Consider the following 23,805-nt stretch of genomic DNA (forward strand, 5'->3'; position numbering starts at 1 on the left):
TAGTTCCATTATTTGAAAAGCTGGACTACTATTATTACAATTTTTAATCAGTGGTGAGTGACATTTGAGGGAGAAGCAAGGTATCTGGTAGAAGCAACTCTTCAAGTGACACTGTAGATCAGCATTAGTGACTGAGATGGTGATGGGATATTGGATACTTGTATATGAAACATGTATGTGAAAGACAGTACGCAATCAGTGGGTGAAGTGTTAGAAGTATCTTAATCCGTTTATACAAAGAATATTCTCTTTTTCAATTTCAGCATTTAAAACTGTTTTCTCAGCACAGGTACTGTACACATTACTCCCACATGTATGGCAAATTTCAAAAATTTGATGTGAAAAACATATCATGCATTATTCATAACCACAAACTTTGGATGACAATTTGGATCACAGTAGCAAATGAAGTTGGTACAGTTTTTGTGGTTTGTCAGAGAAAATTGTCCAACAGGTCTGATTAATCTTGCTTTAATATAACAAAGCAACATATAAAATATGAGTAAAATGGAAGCTATTGATCAAAATTTGCAATTTTCTATTACTCGTGCAAAAGACAAAAAGCTTGTTATAGACTTATAAAGAAAGGAAGATTAGGATTTAACATTTCAGCAACAATGATGCCATTATTGACTACACACAAGTTCAGTGAAGAAGATTAGAAAAGGATATTGGTTATGTCCTATTTGAAGAAACCATTCCACTATTGGCCTTAATCAAGTTTGGATTTAAGGAATAAACTAAAGCAAAATAAGAATGAGAGGTGCTTGTTATACACTGTTGTAGATGATGTGTGATCTTCAGTCTGTAGACTGGTTTCATGCAGCTCTCCACACTACTCCATCCCTCGCAGACCTCTTCATCTCTGATTTACTACTGCACCCTACATCCATTTGAAACTGCTTACTGTATTCATCCCTTGGTCTTCCTCTACAATTATTACCCCCCACCCCCCACCCCTCACCACCACCCGAATTTCCCTCTATAAACGAACTGATGATTTCTTCTGGCTTCAGGACATGCCCTGTCAACTGACCCCTCCTTTTAATGAATTTGTGCCATCAATTTATTTACTTATTTTTGTCCATTTTGATGCAGTGGCTCTTCAATACTTGTTATACATTATCAGGATAGAAAAATGATCACATGTACAAGAAAGAAGAAAAACAATTCCCTGGAGTTTTCCCAAATTTCCCCATTAAAAATACACTTTTTCCCGGCTAAAAATACACTAAACCCCAAGTGAAAGTAAAACTCATCAATCCTTTGAAAGTTTATGGTTTTATATACCGGAGTAGAATTTCCCGGCACTTTAGAAAACGAAACTCAGGAGGAAAAACAGGTTTTGAAAGACCTCTGATGTGAAGCAACATGTACGCTGCATATTTTCGTATTACGAAGGTATAAATTCGAATTCCACCAAACACTTCATGTCACTTTCCGAAGCATTGAAATCGAGATTGCGATGCGGTTTTGTAAGCCAGTCATAGCTAATGTCACGTGATCTTGCCAGCTGATGACAGCACAGGACACGTGATGTAGTCAGCCAATAGCAAGATCACTGTTACGTAGCACGCTTGTTACACTTTAAGATACAACACATAAATTTGCCAGTAAAATTTTTAATAACTACATAAGTGTCTGATCTTCTGGGATCGAAATTCTTCTAAATGGTCGTCCTCAAAGAGTTGATTTTTAAATGAGAGTCAAACGCTTTGTGATTGAAGAAATTCGTCATACATTCTCGCACATAGCTCATCTTACGTAAAAGGAAATCTGCTTTCAATGTAGAGCTTTTCAAACCACCATTCACAATATTTTCCCGCGACCTGTTATAAATAGGTTTGTTTCAGCAGTTGCAAGAGAGCGCCAGATAACAAGCGTCACCGCTCTTGGGCAGCTACAATGACACAGGAAGCCCATATGTTCGCACGTGTAAGATATTAAAAGATCTTAAATTATGTCATAAAAGAAACAAGACATCAGAGGATACTTTAAGAGCATTGGAATTTCGTGAACCATACTGAAACGCATAATTCGGCTTAAAATGCACATTCGTGTGCAAATTTTCTTGGAGAACCAGTGCTGTATTATCTCATGTTTGATCCTTTATTATGGCATAGTGCCATACGTGCACTTGAACAGTTGAAACTAGCCAATAGTGTGAAATTAAACACTTCATTTCAAATAAATTGACTGCCTCAACAGAAAAGATTAATAAAAGCCAACTCTCTTTAGCAAACCGGCAAAAATAACTTTATTGTTCTGTAAGGCGATTAATGTTTGACTGTCAGAAAGGTGGAAATAAAATCTAAAACTAACAACATATTTTAGCCTTCCATAATTACGCGAACGTATTTTAATTCATTTGATAGCTCCTGGCCACAAAAATCCATTTTGTTATCATTTAACGTGAGAGCAATAAACAAAGAGGAAACAACAAAATCACTAAACGTAAACACAGGTCATGTGGAGACGACCCACCTCCCCACTACAACTCAGACTGCTCTGTGCATCAGTCCCGTATTTACGATATTTCCGAACCGGAGCAATTTAGATAGTGGCGCCCAGTCATACATCTGTAGCCATACGCGACTCAACTGCACATACGCAAGAGCCCTCCCGCGACTGCTCAAACGAATCTAATTTAAACAGTTGTCACGCCGCGCTCATCGGAGGCAATTTGTTGTTACAAAGCACTGCCTTTGACACACTTTGCTGTTGGCAGACGCTTGTATGAGCACTGTTTTGTTGTTGTAAATGGCACATTTCCTTTGCAAATTAAGTTTTATTTTCGTCTTTTTTCCTCTCGTTCATGTTTTGTTGCTGCAGTATTATTCTGCAGTAGCAGGATGCAGTAATATCTTTCGTTAGAGTATTGGTTCTTACCAGAGAAAATCACAAAAAATTAACTGAAAACTAAAACAACGAAAAATTCCCAGAATTCTAAACAATTCCTGAATTTTTCCCGGTTTTCTCCCGGATGAAAAAATTCCGGGGTTTTTCACAGATCTCCCGGTTGTCCCAGGTCATATACACCCTGTGTATACACACTGTGATAATACATAATAAACAGCTCTCATTCTTATGTTCCTGTAATCTTAACTACAGATATGATCATTATAGATAAACATGTTAAACGCTCTAGATGGTTTTATTCACAAAACGCATGAGAGATTGTGAATCAACAAGTATTTTGTCTGAATTTATATTTACCTGCCTATACGTAATTAGTCTAGTCTTGGACCTGTAATTTGTACAGCCTGGCACATCCAAATAGCATGATCAAGATTCTTATTACAATGTTTGCAACATTCCACCCAGGTCAACAGTAAGTACTGAATTACTCTCAGTCCTTACAGTAACAAAACACTGTCAGTGAAGATCAGCCCCTCCTCTCCCCCTTTTCATGCTACCCATCCCACCTCTGAAAAGCGAAGTTCCTCTTAGAAATACATTGTTACTAATAACCATCTTCAGATCATTTCTATACTTACCACAATGTCAAATAAGGATGTATGAATATTGTAATGAATTATCTGCTTTGACAAGGCATCAAAAATTTCATCACCAGTCAACTGAAAAAGAACAAAAAGGTCACTGTCAATCAGTTGCTGTATGTGTGTGGTTTTATTACAACTGTATCACAATTAGTGCAAATGCTAAACATTATGTATTACATTTCACTGATTTATGTGAACCAACTGGCTATGGGACAACAAAATTTACTTTCGTATGAGAGGGAGAAATGACTGACACTAACAACTGAGAAACTGTATACTTTCATGCTTCTGCAGCTGGAAAATTCTTTATGCAGCTACTAGGATACACATTGAGCATACAAGTGAGTTTCCCCAATCAAGAGGTAATGGAGTGTTAATGAAATATTATCTTGTCAAGCATGCCAAATCCAGTTTCAAAACAGATAATGAGCCTGAAGTATCAATGCAACCCATATGTGATAATAGTACAGTACAAACAGCTTATCATATGTTCTGGAAAGTTTGTATGTTATGTCCACCAGCTACTACTATCTCAATGTGAAATGAAACCTACCAGTTAAACATTGCTTTTAATATTAGACCTACAGCTTATTCAGACTGCTGATTAAAAACCATTTGTTTCTTTTATTATATCTAACAATCACTGCTTTCATTTTTACGATTTGTGATTTCAGCAGTGATGTACAACCATATTTATATCTATAAACAAGAAAAAATCAAAGAAACCTGAAATCATATACACACATTACAGTGTTATGGAAGGAGAAGGTTAAATTTATAATATCAAAAGTATATCACCACTGTTGCAAAATAAGGATAACAGTAAAAGAACTTACATATAGACATACAAGAGAGTAGGCACAATAAATGATGCAATCTAGTGATTAGAAATTATATTGTTACATATTAATCAAGAGTTTAAATATTTAAGATTTTACAATAAATGAAAAAAATAAGAAGTTAACCATAATTACATATCATTCATAGCTTCTGATAAAATGACATAAGAGGAAGGATCTGTAAATTAAACATCATGAGTCACAGATTGTGAGGAGTGCTAATAGACATAAAGTAACATACAATGTATATCTAGACTAGGCAAATTGTGAGAAATAAATGATTAAAATAACAATTTTCCAATTCTGATCAAATACACCGGAATCAGCATTATATTGAAAGAATTATGCAAGTATTTTTCATAACTTAACATCGAGATTACGTGTAAATAATCTGATAATATTAAAATACACATTCCACATCAAATTAATGCTATGAAAAGCAAATTTACTAGCTCCAAAGTCTACGGAATCGCATGTGGTAACTTTGTAACCTTAACAAACAGCACATAGGCCACATCGGCCAAATATTCAAAATACACTATAGAGAGGATAAATATGCTAAAAATAAAACTGCATTAGGTGTACATCAACAATCGGAAAAGAGCACACAAAGTGACACACAAAACCTAGGAGATTCTGCTAGGAGGCAGTTAATATTTATGATGATCGGCTGCACCACGTTACGCTTCTCTTCCAACCCACTTACTTGCTGCTACTGTTGCTGCCATGTAATACAACTGGCCATGACACAAATGCATCTTCGCCCAACAGAAAGTTATGCTACCTAGTGGACAAGCATTGTTTACTTACATAGCCCTTCTAATACAGAAATTGTGTTACACTCATCAATGGTTTTCCACTATTTGTCTGCTCTAGATGTACATTCCAATATCATGTTACCTCATTTCTTTTATTATTCCTCACAGGCAGTGAATGATACCATATTTTATGGCTCTTTCCTTGTATCTCATTTTACCAAAAGCAATGGATGATAATTACTTGTTCACTTCTTATGTTTCATTCAAGGAAAATTTTACTAATTGCTTTATTGCTAGATGATAGTTTGTCAGCCATAAAGGTTTTCAGTAAGTCACATCTTGTAGCTCTCAAATATTAAAGAAGAGGGATTTTTAAATGTTTAAGTCCAAAACTGCTAATTATTTATTGGCTGACTAGTTTCGAGCTTTGCACATTTTCATAAGCTACATATTTTGTATTTGGGGTAAATTTGGTGTGGACAGTTTTTATGTCATCACACTTGAATGTAGATAAGATCTGCGTTTAAGGGATATCACAACTGTAGTTACTCCTTGCTGTAATGTGTTAATGTATGAGCACAAAATATGTGGATCAGATCACGCTGGATAATGAAGATACAACAATCAAGAAAAATATATATTATGCTCACAAATTAACATAATACAGAAATTACAATGAAATGAATACTCCTAGCTGCGTATAAGCATTGATATAAGTCAAAAGGGACAGTTGAAAATGTGTGCCCCAACTGGGACTCGAACCCGGGATCTCCTGCTTACATGGCAGACGCTCTATCCATCTGAGCCACCGAGGACACAGAGGATAGTGTGACTGCAGACTGCAGGAACTTATCTCTGCCACGCCTCTCGTTAGACCCACATTCGCAACTTATTGTCCCGCACTATATTCATAGTGCCCCTGCCCATTATACTCATTACCCGCAGCTTTACATCACACCTGAAACTGAAACATGTGAAAATAAAACCTGAATTGTTATCTGGTGAAATAAAAGACAAAGACTTTTTTTTTCAATCATGTCCTCAAACCAGCAACTGTCACACTTCACAAGACACAATTCAATTGAGAAGAAGGGGGAGGTGGGATTTATAGTAATACCATCATTGTACATATGAACTCTTCAAAACTAGGCCATAAGCATAAATTTCCTGTTACAATAGCAACCAGTGCTGATAGTACTTAGTGCTAACTGCACTGGAAGCTTTGCCCTGCAGCAGAAGACAAAGATGTAACTACGACCACACTGCAAACAACTCAAATGTCTCTCTCGTTTTCTTTAATGCAATACTAGTGAAAGCTGCACTAGTGTCCAAATTTTAAGCATACTCGAGATGACTGAATGAGAGTATATTAACCAAATAGAATGTCAGAATGGTTACAGAGTAAGATAAAGCTAAATAACAAATTATTCATAACATTAGTATTCAAAACATATAATTATAAAAGTTCTAATACCCAAGATACAAACCATAAAGCTACAAAAACAGGAAAAAAAACTCTTCCATAACAACAAAATAGGTAATAGGGTACATGCTTAGCCCTTGCTACTCATGTTTGGTTGCAATCTAGCAGGTTCTTTATAGGGTGGTTTGACAGCATTATCATCAATTGGTCCTCTTCCTGAGAAATAATTGTATGGAAGTTTGTATGTGTCTTCAGGAATGGCTGACATGTTACAATTTGTCTCTCCAATGCATCCCATAAGTGCTCTATAGGATTCAGATCTCACCAGCATCTCCATGTAGTTGTTACCTTCGCCTGTCAGAAGTTATTCAGGCAGAATAGCTCAATGTTGATGGGTATTCACTCTCTCACTTATGAAGATGTGAAGCTCTATCAGCTCACCCAACATGATACCTCCCCACACTACAACTCCATCAAAAAAAAAAAAAAAATATATATATATATATATATATAGAGAGAGAGAGAGAGAGAGAGAGAGAGAGAGAGAGAGAGAGAGAGAGAAACATTCCACGTGGGAAAAATATATCAAAAAACAAAGATGATGTGACTTACCAAACAAAAGCGCTGGCAGGTCGAAAGACACACAAACAAACACAAACATACACACAAAATTCAAGCTTTCGCAACAAACTGTTGCCTCATCAGGAAAGAGGGAAGGAGAGGGAAAGACGAAAGGATGTGGGTTTTAAGGGAGAGGGTAAGGAGTCATTCCAATCCCGGGAGCGGAAAGACTTACCTTAGGGGGAAAAAAGGACGGGTATACACTCGCGCACACACACATGTCCATCCACACATATACAAACACAAGCAGACTTGTGGGCTCCGGGGAATGGAATGACTCCTTACCCTCTCCCTTAAAACCCACATCCTTTCGTCTTTCCCTCTCCTTCCCTCTTTCCTGATTAGGCAACAGTTTGTTGCGAAAGCTTGAATTTTGTGTGTATGTTTGTGTGTCTTTCGACCTGCCAGCGCTTTCGTTTGGTAAGTCAACCTGTCTTCCAAACATTAGTGGATTTTGTTGTGCAGTTAAGGTCAGTTATCAGTTCTGTTACGGAGTAGTCACTCTCAGTCAACCTTGGGATAGTCTACAATGAACTATTCCTGTTTTTGGAACCATATCAAAGGCTCGAAATGACGCTTTGTGGCTGATCAAACTATGGTCTGCATCTAATCTGCCTTCAATGAACATATGAACTCTACCCTACAAAACAATGTCAAAATTACTTCTCAGCAGCAAAACATAGCAAACTTTAGCCAGAAGCTACATGCAACACAGATGCCCCACATCTACTCCAAGCAAAGTGTGATTTTCTCCCGTACAAATAGCACAATTCCAACATATGGCAAAATACTGACAGTCATTCACAGTGGTTGCTAATATTTTCTCTCTGTTATTCTCATTTCCAAAAATGCTTCAAATGGCTCTAAGCACTATAGGACGTAACATCTGAGGTCATCAGTCCCCTAGTCTTAGAACTAATTAAACCTAACTAACCTAAGGGCATCACACACATCCATACCTGAGGCAAGATTCAAACCTGCAGCCGTACCAGCAGCATGGTTCCAGACTGAAGCACCTAGAACCACTCAGCCGCAGCGGCTGGCTTCTCATTTCCAATTATGCTTAACTTATGGACACTATCATATGATAACCAAATGCTTCTGTTATTTAGTGAGTGATATCCTTTACTCCCAAATTAAATACAGTCTACCAGAACTTTCCTACCACATTTATAAAGACAATTAAGGTATTTATCACAATTATATGCACATAGTAACTCCAATGAAAGACGGTGGCAAAAAAACGGAGGATCTCAAAGCTGCCTTCTTTTTCCCTCTAGTTTCTATTTTATATTAATGTGAGAAAGTCATGAATACAGTATATGAAAAAGCCATATTCATAACCACATGGAAGAAAAGGATAAAAAATGTTAAAAATATACAGAGTTCTGATTTAAAAGAAACTGAAGTCAATGAATTCCTGAAATAAAGACATACTTCAATGAAAAATTTGGCCTTAGGACAAAAATAAATACGAAAGTTAGGAAGGGTATGTAGGCAAAATCAGAAAATATAGGAGACAAACAGAACTGAAAAAAATCAAACTGACACTAAATAGAGAAGTTGTCTCCAAAAAGACAAGTCAGAGATAAAAACAAATCTCTAATATAAAAAAAGAGTTAATATAATTTTATTTTGAACACAGCAGAAAGAAACAAGATGAAAACTCTATGAAAGTCAGACTTCATAGGAAGTATTTTGTAGTTTATTGCAGCAAAGATGTGTAAAAATTAAACTGACTGTTATAACACAAAATAATAAATGCACTAATGTAGTGCTGTTTGAGAAGAGCACTTACATAATGAATATGTAATGACTGCATACATTACATACAATTATCTTATGTATTTAGGTTGTACTGAAAGAACCAGAAGGAAACAAACAGTAGAGAGAGACAAATGTTGGTATACATTATGCAGATTACTGTGTGTGAGCACAAAGGTGAAGGTACTGGTTTAAGTTACAGGAAAAAAAAGAAAGTATCACACAAAATTGCAAGAATCCTTTGCAGCTTAAAAAATTAATTCTTCATAACATTTTGATTAATACTGAATATCATACAAGTAGGGGATTAAATGCAAAAAGTTGTCCTTCTACATAAAAAAAGACAGGTGTAAAACTGTTTTTAGATATAAGGATACCTACAGAAAGATTCATGTGAATCTTAATGGTATAGACACAAGTTTCTATTTCATAGCAGCAGCATCTACATCTGTACTTTGCAAGCCACCTTACAGCGCATGACAGAGTGTACTTCATGTACCACTGTTACTTCCCCTATTTCCTGTTGCAGCTGTGATTGGTGCATAGGGAGAACAACTGTATGTAAGTCTCCATATGAGCTTGAATATCTTTAATTTCACCGTCATGGTTTTTTTCACATAACATATGTAGGGACATACAATATCAGAATTTTTACCACTAAAGCACGGTATGATGCACAGTACCATGTCACATCTGCCACTAGAGTTGAATGAGCATTTCCGCGACTTCTGTGTTTAATAATTGAATGTATGGTAAATCCCCAAGTTCTCCTTTGCATCTTCTCTCCTCAGTATTTGGGAGGCAAGTAGGAAATGTTTCTCTGTGCTCTCTGGGATGAAAATGGAGATATATGGTAGTTTCGACCACAATGCACTGATTTTTTGACTTCCGTAACAATATCAAGCTGACTTGAGCAACTAGTTACAGCAACATATGAGTCTGTTGGACAACATGAGCTGCATAACACTACACACTACACACTACACACACACACACACACACACACACACACACACACACACACACACACACACACACACACACACACACAGCAAAATACAGTAACGCTAAATCTGAGGCCATACAGTCAATTACTTTAGGTTTTCTTATTTCACAAAAATAAAAATGGTAAACTACTGTGTTTATTTGCTTACATCAGGTCGAAGCAAACTATAATGGCTACACACAATTAAATTTACAGTATTCAGTTATGACACACAAAACAGGTCATGAACAATAAGTTTTTGGGTGCAAATCTACAATAGTCGTAATTTGTAAGACAAATGCTGCTTTTCTCTCTCTCTCTCTCTCTCTCTCTCTCTCTCTCTCTCTCTCTTTTTTTTTTTTTTTTTTTTTTTTTTTGGCTCTGCACAATAGTAGCCATGCAAAGACATGTATTGTTAGTCATCTAAAACTAGATGGAAGCTTGATGAGCAAGATGCTGTAACTGTTTGGAAAGAGAATCATGTCACTGAGAGAATTTTGGATGGTGGCTAGAATCTTCAAGATTATCTTTATGTTTCTTTTCCAACTAGAATCATTCTGGTCACTAACAGTGAGCACAAAAAAGTTACATAAAAAAACTGTCTAGCCGTACCCACATGCAACAAATGAGCATAATCGTATCAAAAACAAAGTAGTACATGCTAATATATTTTCAGTACAATGAAAACAACAAAATAATTACCATTATACATATTAGCCACATCAAGACAGTGAAGAGGAGATCAAAAGTCACAAATAAACAGAAGAATCTACGCACAACTGACATGCGTCCATCTTGTCGTATACCTGTCACTAAATCTGTGGATGACAGGTGTTCAGCTTGCGTATTTATACTGTAATCTGTGAAAAGAAAGCAGACAATTACCGTTGCAACAAATGGAATTGTGCCTCTCTGGATTAACAGGGTTTTTTCCCCACAGTTAAAGATGTTTACATTTTTACTACACAAAGGAACATTTCTCATGCAATAACCAGGAAATGGTAAACATATATATATTGAAAAATACAGCTGTAAAAATAATGATTCACATAATTAAACAATATCAGGGATCTAAAAATTAGTCTTAACACAAAATATGTATTAATGATTTTACTAACACATAAGTAAAAGGATCTGTACACTAGACTGACTGGTTATATTTGGTACTATTAAACTATACTACATCACATATAAAAGAATTTTTCATAACAAATAAACCAAATCTGTGAAATACAATGGACAAAATTCTAATGTAGGAAGAAAATCAAATCAAAATAATAAACTTGGATAAGGACAAAAAGCGAATTTTATATAAGTTAGATTACACAAACATAATGCAGCAGCCATAGCACAGTTTGAATAAAAATGGAAAAAATCAGAAGCAGTTACGTTAGTATCACATCACTAATCAGACTGCAGTCATTTAGATGAATTTAATTTAAAGAGGATAGTACTACTAGGATACAGTACTTTACAATTGCGGGGCAATAACATAATTTCTATAGCCATTACTACTTTGCAGTAATGTAATAAGCGGCTCATCCAACAATGTTGTAGAGATCACTTTATCAGCAAAAATTTCCTGCAATATAAAATTTTTCCAATTCTAACAAACTGTTCAAAGTGGCAGCAATCAATTGTGTTCCAATAGTCTTGCTGAACATAGTAATAGTACTGTTGGGAAGACAACAACAAAGTGTTATCTGAGCGATTATGATGGATGAAGGTCACTAAAATTTTAGTACAACACAGGTACTACACAGTAGCCTTTGCTATGGTATAAGCAGATATTCCTTACAATTTTTTATCTTTGCATATCAAATATACTATTAGCCCTTAAGATCAAGTAGATACTTAGGAAATTGTCCAAGTAACAACTGGCTAGACAAACTAAATCAGACCAGAAGTGATGCTTTCACAGAGGAAACATAATAACTAGGACTGACGTTATGTGATGCAAACCAAATCTCTCATATTTTTACAGAATGTCACTGGCTGCACTTACATGTGTGAGTTAACTCATGGTTTAAGAGGATAAGCAGTTATCAAAGGAGGGAGTGAGAGGCACATGAATGGTATAATAGTAATAGCTTTAGATGTAGATATTATTACATTTAGTACACGGGTGATAAACCTCAAGCACTTCCGAGGCAACCAGTAGCTGTTTATTAACTACAAAAACTTGTGAAATTTTAAGATTAAATTTACTTACCTAATTTTTGTTTTGTTTCTTTACTATTAATTAATATTTTATTTTAATAATTTTTGATACTAATATAATGTTCCTTTCTTCTAAATTAAGAGTTATTGGCTACCATGGAGGTGCATGAGATTTACCAAGCTTCTACCAGTTGTAACTATACCTCCAACTAAAATAATAATAATAATAATAATAATAATAATAATAATAAAGATACAAAAAAGTGAAAATAGAAGGAAACAAAACCAAACATTCAACACAAACCAAAAGAAATTTTACCAGACAATAGATAACACACACATTAAAATAGACAATCCACCAAACATAACAAACATGGAACACTTCTGGAGCAACATATGGTCAAACCCGGTACAACATAACAGGCATGCACGGTGGATACAAGCAGAAACAGATACGTACAAGATGATACCACAAATGCTTGAAGTGATAATTTTGCAACATGAAGTCACCCAAGCAATTAATTCTACTCACAATTGGAAAGCCCCTGGAAATGATAAAATAGCAAATTTCTTGTTAAAGAAATTCACCTCAATACATTCACATCTAACTAAATTATTTAACAGTTACATTGCAGACCCATTACACATTCCCTGATACACTTACACATGGAATAACTCATCTGAAACCTAAAGATCAAGCAGAGACAGCAAACCCAGCTAAATATCGCCCCATAACATGCCTACCAACAATATACAAAATATTAACTTCAGTCATTACACAGAAATTAATGACACATACAACACAGAACAAAATTATAAATGAAGAACAAAAAGGCTGTTGCAAAGGAGCACGAGGATGTAAAGAGCAACTGATAATAGATGCAGAGGTGACATATCAAGCTAAAACTAAACAAAGGTCACTACACTATGCATACATTTATTACCAAAAAGCTTTTGATAGTGTACCCCACTCATGGTTACTACAAATATTGGAAATATACAAAGTAGATCCTAAATTGATACAGTTCCTAAACATAGTAATGAAAAATTGGAAAACCACACTTAATATCCAAACAAATTCAAATAATATCACATCACAGCCAATACAGATTAAGCGTGGAATATACCAAGGAGACTCATTAAGTCCTTTCTGGTTCTGCCTTGCTCTGAACCCACTATCCAACATGCTAAATAATACAAATTATGGATACAATATTACTGGAACATACCCACACAAAATCACACATCTGCTATACATGGATGATCTAAAACTACTGGCAGCAACAACTCAACCAATTACTAAAGATAACAGAAGTATTCAGCAATGATATAAATATGGCTTTTGGAACAGACAAATGTAAGAAAAATAGCATAGTCAAGGGAAAACACACTAAACAAGAAGATTACATATTGGGTAACCACAGCGACTGCATAGAAGCGATGGAAAAAACAGATGCCTATAAATATCTAGGATACAGACAAAAAATAGGAATAGATAATACAAATATTAAAGAAGAACTAAAAGAAAAATATAGACAAAGACTAACAAAAATACTGAAAACAGAATTGACAGCAAGAAACAAGGCAAAAGCTATAAATACTTATGCTATACCAATATTGACCTACTCGTTTGGAGTAGTGAAATGGAGTAACACAGACCTAGAAGCACTCAATACACTTACACGATCACAAGGCCACAAATATAGAATACATCACATACATTCAGCAACTGAAAGATTCACATTAAGCAGAAAGGAAGGAGGAAGGGGATTTATCGACATAAAAAAACCTACATTATGGACAGGCAGACAATTTAAGAAAATTCTTTATAGAACGAGCAGAAACTAGCAAAATACACAAAGCAATCACTCATATAAATACATCGGCTACACCACTGCAATTTCATAACCACTTCTACAACCCTTTAGATCACATAACATCAACAGATACGAAGAAAGTAAATTGGAAAAAGAAAACACTACATGGCAAGCACCCGTATCATCTAACACAGCCACACATCGATCAAGACGCATCCAACACATGGCTAAGAAAAGGCAATATACACAGTGAGACGGAAGGATTCATGATTGCAATACAGGATCAAACAATAAACACCAGATCTTACAGCAAGCATATTATTAAAGATCCCAATACCACAACAGATAAATGCAGACTTTGCAAACAACAAATAGAAACAGTAGATCACATCACAAGTGGATGTACAATACTAGCAAATGCAGAATACCCCAGAAGACATGACAATGTAGCAAAAATAATACATCAACAGCTTGCCTTACAACATAAACTTATAAAACAACATGTTCCCACATACAAGTATGCACCACAAAATGTACTGGAGAATGATGAATACAAATTATACTGGAACAGAACCATTATAACAGATAAAACAACACCACATAACAAACCTGAAATCATACTCACCAATAAAAAGAAGAAATTAACACAACTAATCGAAATATCCATACCCAATACAACAAATATACAAAAGAAAACAGGAGAAAAAAATTGAAAAATACATCCAACTGGCTGAGGAAGTCAAGGACATGTGGCATCAGGATAAAGTTGACATTATACCAATTATACTATCAACTACAGGAGTCATACCACACAATATCCATCAGTACATCAATGCAATACAGCTACATCCAAACTTATATATACAACTACAGAAATCTGTAGTTATTGACAATTGTTCAATTACCCGAAAGTTCCTAAATGCAATGTAACATATACCGTACAGTTAAAAGGAAGTCACGCTTGATCAAGGTCCGCGTCACCTTCCATTTTTAACCAGACATAACGTCTGAGACAAGAAAGAAATAATAATAATCATGTGTGCATGGACCCCACTGATAGGAGCATACCACATAATCCATGGGTTTATGCATACCTATGTGAGTTACCAATATTATTTTGTACACCTAGCCTTAAAATTTCAGTTTACATCACATCATTTCAATCCTAGTTACTATGTTTCCACTGTGGAAAGATCATTTCTAATTAATCTCCTAATATGAATTAGCTGATCTATCCAACTGATGTGTGGATGATTTCCTGAGCATCCATTTGGCCTTAAGGACTGATAGTGGTGCAGCTGTTTCTTTGATATGCAATTTGTGATAGAGTTACCTTCAGTCCACAAATTTGGTTTCTACAATGTTTATTTTTTTACTTTTTTCTCAAGCTTCGATGAAATTTTCTACAGTCCCCCTCTTACTGGAAGTAGGGACACTCAGAACAACAACTGCTGGGACTTTCTTCTCCACGTACATAGATGGGTACAGCACTATCACCTGTTTGAGTCACATGTTTGGCATGTGATCCATGACCTATCTGAAGTAGAAAAAGTACTACACAAAATTAGTATGTCCTTAACATTTGATAATATACTGCACAGCTGCCTCATAGTACTTCAAGTGTACCAAACACATTGCAATTCATCCAATCTCCATATTCTGAGGTGTCCCTCATCAGAAATCTGGATTCCTGTGATCTAATATACTATATTGTATTGTTCATGCCCTATCCAATATGATGCCCTGTAATAGAGGACAATATCTGATGAATGTATCTTGTATATACCACTCAGCCCTTGGCAACAGCAGTGAGAAAGATACCCACCAGTAAGCACAGAAAGTAGCTACACTGCATCTGTCACATCATTGTGTTAAAGCATACCAAACAGAAGTGATGCACTAGATGCTGGCAGTAAAGAACATATAGCACTGAAGATGGCTTCATAATATGACTGTACAACATACAATGGTAGCTTACAGTTTGAAGAACCAACACAGTCAATATTGTGGATAATCATCCTCATCCTCATGGAAGGATTCCAAATGAGAGAAATCTTTCCCTTAAGAAGTACTTATGTACTGTTATGGACAGCTATAATCACTGTTTTACATCAACCACCACTACAACAGCCATGAACACATCATCAGCAATTCTTGAAGTCTCACCCTAAAAGTCAGACACAACTACTAGATACAATCCACATTTGCAACTACCCCTTCAACAGTGTGCGCAGTTATCCAAAAGATGTTAGAAGGGTTCATTAAACATTTTTAATTACTGGGGATAAAAAATTATGTTATTTCCTCTTTGGCTGTAACACAATGTATAATACATCCTTCTTTTCAATCTGTGCTAACAGAAGTATAATTGACAAATATTACAATAATATTCAACTTCATACAAAACCAAAACACAAGAGGGACAGAAATAAAGTAAAAATTAAAATGAGAGAAAAAAACATGAAATAATGTTGCAACATAATACCTAAGAGCCCTCAACAGTTTTCAAAACTGAACTTAAATGCAACTGCCTTCCAGCTGTGTGTGCCCTCAGTAATACTTGAGTCACAGCACACTACTTCACATTCATATGATACTTCTTCATGGAAGAGGTTGAACAAAAAAAAAAAATCAGCCAATTAGTTGCAACTAAAGGTTTATTTATCCCTTGCTCTAGGTCTCAATATTTATAAAAATGTCTTCTTCAGAAGGAGTGGGCCTTGTTACATCATGTGGTAGATGGAGCCGAACAGCTCGTCACCAGAAACATCACATGGACTCCTGTTATAATGTTTATGTAGACAAGAGCCTTTACCAGTGGGCAAATACATTTGAGCATTTATTCTGCATACACGTAGTGTAATCTGGCTACTATCTTAAGCCATGGCATGTGATGTTTCTGGTTTTTATATCAATTTTATATACAACAAGAGCTGCTCAACTTCAGCTAATGTAATTTACAACCATGCGATGTACCAAGGCCCACTCCATCTGATGAATATATTTTTATAAATATCAAAACCTAGGTCAGGGGTCCAATAAACCTTTGGTATGCAACTGGTTGGCTGATTTTTTTATTTTTTCAGCCTATTCAGACTCGTAAAGTTACTAGATCACAGCCATGTTTAATACTTCTTTTTGGTGTGTTTTAGTCTCAGCATGAAGCTGCAGTGTGCTGACACATAGCCAGGATGAAGAAAGGATAGAAAGCACTATGCCATACAATGACCTGGTGATAAACATTTTAAGTTTTCTTGCCACATCAAATTTGATTTGATGTGGCAAGAAAATCAAGAATGTTTTATACAATGATATCATTACGAGAAATTTCCTTCAGATAATGACCTGGCAAGTACCCCCAAAAACTACTAGAGTTGGGAAAGTTATCTCTTACTCAGTCTGCATGTGAGGATGATAATGCACAATGCACGAATTCTGTCTGAATGCCATAAACTCAACACCTCCAGAAGACACATAGTTTGTAGGTTCTCAGGGAAACCAAAGCAAGAAACTGCAATATCATGAACACAGAACTGAAGTAACCTGAGAAGTGCTTCATTGTTTGAAACCTTAACAGTTCCCTGTGGAAATTTTGGTTCTACATCTACATCTACATTGATACTCCGCAAGCCACCCAACGGTGTGTGGCGGAGGGCACTTTACGTGCCACTGTCATTACCTCCCTTTCCTGTTCCAGTCGCGTATGGTTCGCGGGAAGAACGACTGTCTGAAAGCCTCCGTGCGCGCTCTAATCTCTCTAATTTTACATTCGTGATCTCCTCGGGAAGTATAAGTAGGGGGAAGCAATATATTCGATACCTCATCCAGAAACGCACCCTCTCGAAACTTGGCGAGCAAGCTACACCGCGATGCAGAGCGCCTCTCTTGCAGAGTCTGCCACTTGAGTTTATTAAACATCTCCGTAACGCTATCACGGTTACCAAATAACCCAGTGACGAAACGCGCCGCTCTTCTTTGGATCTTCTCTATCTCCTCCGTCAACCCGACCTGGTACGGATCCCACACTGATGAGCAATACTCAAGTATAGGTCGAACGAGTGTTTTGTAAGCCACCTCCTTTGTTGATGGACTACATTTTCTAAGCACTCTCCCAATGAATCTCAACCTGGTACCCGCCTTACCAACAATTAGTTTTATATGATCATTCCACTTCAAATCGTTCCGTACGCATACTCCCAGATATTTTACAGAAGTAACTGCTACCAGTGTTTGTTCTGCTATCATATAATCATACAATAAAGGATCCTTCTTTCTATGTATTCGCAATACATTACATTTGTCTATGTTAAGGGTCAGTTGCCACTCCCTGCACCAAGTGCCTATCCGCTGCAGATCTTCCTGTATTTCGCTACAATTTTCTAATGCAGCAACTTCTCTGTATACTACAGCATCATCCGCGAAAAGCCGCATGGAACTTCCGACACTATCTACTAAGTCATTTATATATATTGTGAAAAGCAATGGTCCCATAACACTCCCCTGTGGCACGCCAGAGGTTACTTTAACGTCTGTAGACGTCTCTCCATTGATAACAACATGCTGTGTTCTGTTTGCTAAAAACTCTTCAATCCAGCCACACAGCTGGTCTGATATTCCGTAGGCTCTTACTTTGTTTATCAGGCGACAGTGCGGAACTGTATTGAACGCCTTCCGGAAGTCAAGAAAAATAGCATCTACCTGGGAGCCTGTATCTAATATTTTCTGGGTCTCATGAACAAATAAGGCGAGTTGGGTCTCACACGATCGCTGTTTCCGGAATCCATGTTTATTCCTACATAGTAGATTCTGGGTTTCCAGAAATGACATGATACGCGAGCAAAAAACATGTTCTAAAATTCTACAAGAGATCGACGTAAGAGATATAGGTCTATAGTTTTGCGCATCTGCTCGACGACCCTTCTTGAAGACTGGGACTATCTGTGCTCTTTTCCAATCATTTGGAACCCTCCGTTCCTCTAGAGACTTGCGGTACACGGCTGTTAGAAGGGGGGCAAGTTCTTTCGCGTACTCTGTGTAGAATCGAATTGGTATCCCGTCAGGTCCAGTGGACTTTCCTCTATTGAGTGATTCCAGTTGCTTTTCTATTCCTTGGACACTTATTTCGATGTCAGCCATTTTTTCGTTTGTGCGAGGATTTAGAGAAGGAACTGCAGTGCGGTCTTCCTCTGTGAAACAGCTTTGGAAAAAGGTGTTTAGTATTTCAGCTTTACGCGTGTCATCCTCTGTTTCAATGCCATCATCATCCCGTAGTGTCTGGATATGCTGTTTCGAGCCACTTACTGATTTAACGTAAGACCAGAACTTCCTAGGATTTTCTGTCAAGTCGGTACATAGAATTTTACTTTCGAATTCAATGAACGCTTCACGCATAGCCCTCCTTACGCTAACTTTGACATCGTTTAGCTTCTGTTTGTCTGAGAGGTTTTGGCTGCGTTTAAACTTGGAGTGGAGCTCTCTTTGCTTTCGCAGTAGTTTCCTAACTTTGTTGTTGTACCACGGTGGGTTTTTCCCGTCCCTCACAGTTTTACTCGGCACGTACCTGTCTAAAACGCATTTTACGATTGCCTTGAACTTTTTCCATAAACACTCAACATTGTCAGTGTCGGAACAGAAATTTTCGTTTTGATCTGTTAGGTAGTCTGAAATCTGCCTTCTATTACTCTTGCTAAACAGATAAACCTTCCTCCCTTTTTTTACATTCCTATTAACTTCCATATTCAGGGATGCTGCAACGGCCTTATGATCACTGATTCCCTGTTCTGTACATACAGATTCGAAAAGTTCGGGTCTGTTTGTTATCAGTAGGTCCAATATGTTATCTCCACGAGTCGGTTCTCTGTTTAATTGCTCGAGGTAATTTTCGGATAGTGCACTCAGTATAATGTCACTCGATGCTCTGTCCCTACCACCCGTCCTAAACATCTGAGTGTCCCAGTCTATATCTGGTAAATTGAAATCTCCACCTAAGACTATAACATGCTGAGAAAATTTATGTGAAATGTATTCCAAATTTTCTCTCAGTTGTTCTGCCACTAATGCTGCTGAGTCAGGAGGTCGGTAAAAGGAGCCAATTATTAACCTAGTTCGGTTGTTTAGTGTAACCTCCACCCATAATAATTCACAGGAACTATCCACTTCTACTTCACTACAGGATGAACTACTACTAACAGCGATGAACACCCCACCACCGGTTGCATGCAATCTATCCTTTCTAAACACCGTCTGTACCTTTGTAAAAATTTCGGCAGAATTTATCTCTGGCTTAAGCCAGCTTTCTGTACCTATAACGATTTCAGCTTCGGTGCTTTCTATCAGCGCTTGAAGTTCCGGTACTTTACCAACGCAGCTTCGACAGTTGACAATTACAATACCGATTGGTGCTTGGTCCCCGCATGTCCTGACTTTGCCCCGCACCCGTTGAGGCTGTTGCCCTTTCTGTACTTGCCCAAGGCCATCTAACCTAAAAAACCGCCCAGCCCACGGCACACAACCCCTGCTACCCGTGTAGCCGCTTGTTGCGTGTAGTGGACTCCTGACCTATCCAGCGGAACCCGAAACCCCACCACCCTATGGCGCAAGTCGAGGAATCTGCAGCCCACACGGTCGCAGAACCGTCTCAGCCTCTGATTCAGACCCTCCACTCGGCTCTGTACCAAAGGTCCGCAGTCAGTCCTGTCGACGATGCTGCAGATGGTGAGCTCTGCTTTCATCCCGCTAGCGAGACTGGCAGTCTTCACCAAATCAGATAGCCGCCGGAAGCCAGAGAGGATTTCCTCCGATCCATAGCGACACACATCATTGGTGCCGACATGAGCGACCACCTGCAGATGGGTGCACCCTGTACCCTTCATGGCATCCGGAAGGACCCTTTCCACATCTGGAATGACTCCCCCCGGTATGCACACGGAGTGCACATTGGTTTTCTTCCCCTCTCTTGCTGCCATTTCCCTAAGGGGCCCCATTACGCGCCTGACGTTGGAGCTCCCAACTACCAGTAAGCCCACCCTCTGCAACTGCCCGGATCTTGCAGACTGAGGGGCAACCTCTGGAACAGGACAAGCAGCCATGTCAGGCCGAAGATCAGTATCAGCCTGAGACAGAGCCTGAAACCGGTTCGTCAGACAAACTGGAGAGGCTTTCCGTTCAGCCCTCCGGAATGTCTTTCGCCCCCTGCCACACCTTGAAACGACCTCCCACTCTACCACAGGTGAGGGATCAGCCTCAATGCGGGCAGTATCCCGGGCAACCACAGTCGTAGTCCGATCAGGGGATGCGTGGGACGAGCTGGCCGTCCCCGACAAACCCCCATCCCGACCCCCACAGTGATGCCCATTGGCAACAGCCTCAAGCTGTGTGACCGAAGCCAACACTGCCTGAAGCTGGGAGCGAAGGGATGCCAACTCAGCCTGCATCCGAACACAGCAGTTGCAGTCCCTATCCATGCTAAAAACTGTTTTGCTAAGAACGTCTGAACTGATCTACAGAGAGCGCAAACAAATCGACAAAATTTAAACGGTTATTAAAATACAAGATTGCCTAGTAAATGCAGTAATGCTGCTACTTGCGCACTGCTGACACTGCTCGGTGGCGGAAGGAGACTAAGCGAAATTACACTATTCAGGTACTAAAACACGATGCTACACTCTCAAATACTATAATATGCCCGAAATTTATGAATTAAACAATGCAAGAACCAAAAACACGCAAAGAAATTAAGAATTAAACTATGTAACAAATGAGTGAGCTAGGAGTATACGACTTGCTGCTCAGCTGCTTATCCAACGGCGGCAGTCTCATTTACAGGGGCCGGGCCCATATACCAGGATTTCTAAATGCACTGCAGAGGTCCACAACACTGTTGTTGCCCCTACTATCACTTTTCACAGAATGCTTTAATATGCCATATTCAGATTTATATGATTGTCTTCTGTAGTTCCAAACAAATTGGGAGGATACTGTCCATGTCCAATTATGAGAGGGATCCTGCCTCTGTTTGGGTTAATATGGCATAGATCTATGCATAAAAAAATGTCTGGGAACATTTCACAAGCATTACATCCAGTGTCATTATCTTGGTACCCTTGTCACCATCCAGTTTTCCAGTACTTCAAATGAATTACATTCGTCATGTGGCCCCCAGTAATCTGTATCACTTTCACAATGTTACCTTCCCACAACCAGTAACATGCTACTCTGTACATGACAGTTATACTGGACAGATTTAATCCCAGAATTTCTAATAATATTTCTGTTTCTGTAGTTCCAACTATTCAAGTCAATCTTAGAAGGACACCACACTGCATATTTCCCAGGTGTATCTTTTCATGCTTGTACTGCAGCAGCTGCGCTTATACAACATATAATCATAAGGTTTTGACTGTAACCTCAAAAAAATAAGGTTACATAATTAATTTTCATTTGTTTGCAGGTACATGTCTGCAGTCCTGGTACACATTGAAATACCCGAACAACTGTCTCACAGCATGCTCCTAGAGGTGCCAAATGATGCAGTTCATTTTGTCTCAGCTCCTCTAGCAACCTCATCTACATCAATACTCTGCAAATCCACTGTACAATGCGTCACAAGGGTATCCTGTGCCTCATTTCCTTTTCCGTTCCATGCGCTAACATAACGAGGGAAAAATGACTGTCTATATGCCTTCTTACGAGCCCTACGTTCTCGAATCATAACTTCATAGTCCTTACGTGCAATGTATGTTGGAGGCAGTAGAATCATTCTATAGTCACTCTCAAATGCTGGTTCTCTACATTTTCTCAATGTGTTCCTCGAAAAGAATATTGTCTTCTCTCCTGGGATTCCGATTTGAGTTCCTGAAGCATCTCTACAACACATGTTGTTCAAACTTACCAGTAACAAATCTAGCAGACCACCTCCGAATTGCCTTGATGTCTTCTTTTACAGCCCCCAAACGTTTGAGCCATACTCAAGAATATTTTGCGCTAGCGCCATATATGCAGTCTCCTTTACAGATGAACCACACTTTCCCACAATTCTCCCAATAAACCAATGTTGACCATTTGCCTTATGTATCACAATCCTCACATGCTCGTTCCATTTACATTGCTTTGCAACATTACTGTGATACCATGGTACTGTGACATGGAGATTTCAGTATGTTCCAAGACTACAGACATCTACACTAATTGACGTAAGACATGGCTACCAGCCAACCGCCATAGAGTCTAAGTCTGCGCCAATTGTGACAGGTGACAAACTGGCCACGCTGAAAAGTCTGGCTATGTGCAGAATCTGGCAACAATGTGGGCCGCAGCAGTTCCTGGAAGAAGTCTTGTCTACTGTTCCAGTTGTTAAGCTATATCTACAGCCATGGTCTAGCAGTAAACAGCACACTGTTTGAATGCAATGTTTCATGATCAAAACCACTCGTTGCCTAAATTTTTATAGCTAAAGTTCTGAGTGTAATGGTAACACAGCTACACTGTATTTCACTTTCTGATACACCAATAATATTTTGTGAAAGATTTCTCAGCAGACTGTCTGCTTCTGAATGTGGCATGCATCAGACCTCTCCAGATCCCATTTGCTGGCAACCGGCAATTGCTGGCATGGCAGAGCTGTGCTGCCTCACCCTATGTTGAAAGTGACAGCAACAGTTCATCGCTTTGGAGAATATAAAACGGTTTACTGCTGTTGAGTGATGCTCCACAAAAAATGTCTGATTTGCATTTCACACTCGATGGTAACAGAGGCAAACGACCGTTTTTATACGATGAGTATAGTATTACACTAATATGCAAGATATGAGTATGGCTCAGAACTAATTTTATGCTGTAATCCAGTCAAAATACTCCATTGTGTTGTTTAATGTCATTATTAATACTTTACATTTCATTTCTTTTTCTTTTAGAAGCGATTCTTCATTCAATTTTTT

At 38.0% G+C, this 23,805-nt stretch overlaps 1 protein-coding gene across 2 annotated transcripts in view; it reads right to left on the reverse strand.

Annotated features, from left to right (window-relative positions):
* Positions 1–23,805, reverse strand: part of LOC126469938 (steroidogenic acute regulatory protein-like) — a 175,218-nt gene that overhangs the window by 97,633 nt on the left and 53,780 nt on the right. For both annotated transcript variants that reach the window (XM_050097340.1, XM_050097341.1), the window contains 2 exons: positions 10,596–10,753; positions 3,498–3,578 (listed from right to left, as the gene is read on the reverse strand). In XM_050097340.1, coding sequence (XP_049953297.1) covers positions 3,498–3,578; positions 10,596–10,753 — 239 coding nt within the window. The remainder of the gene's footprint in view (positions 1–3,497; positions 3,579–10,595; positions 10,754–23,805) is intronic.

This window comes from Schistocerca serialis, chromosome 3 (assembly GCF_023864345.2).
Source record: "Schistocerca serialis cubense isolate TAMUIC-IGC-003099 chromosome 3, iqSchSeri2.2, whole genome shotgun sequence".
NCBI classification, from domain to species: Eukaryota; Metazoa; Arthropoda; class Insecta; order Orthoptera; family Acrididae; genus Schistocerca; species Schistocerca serialis.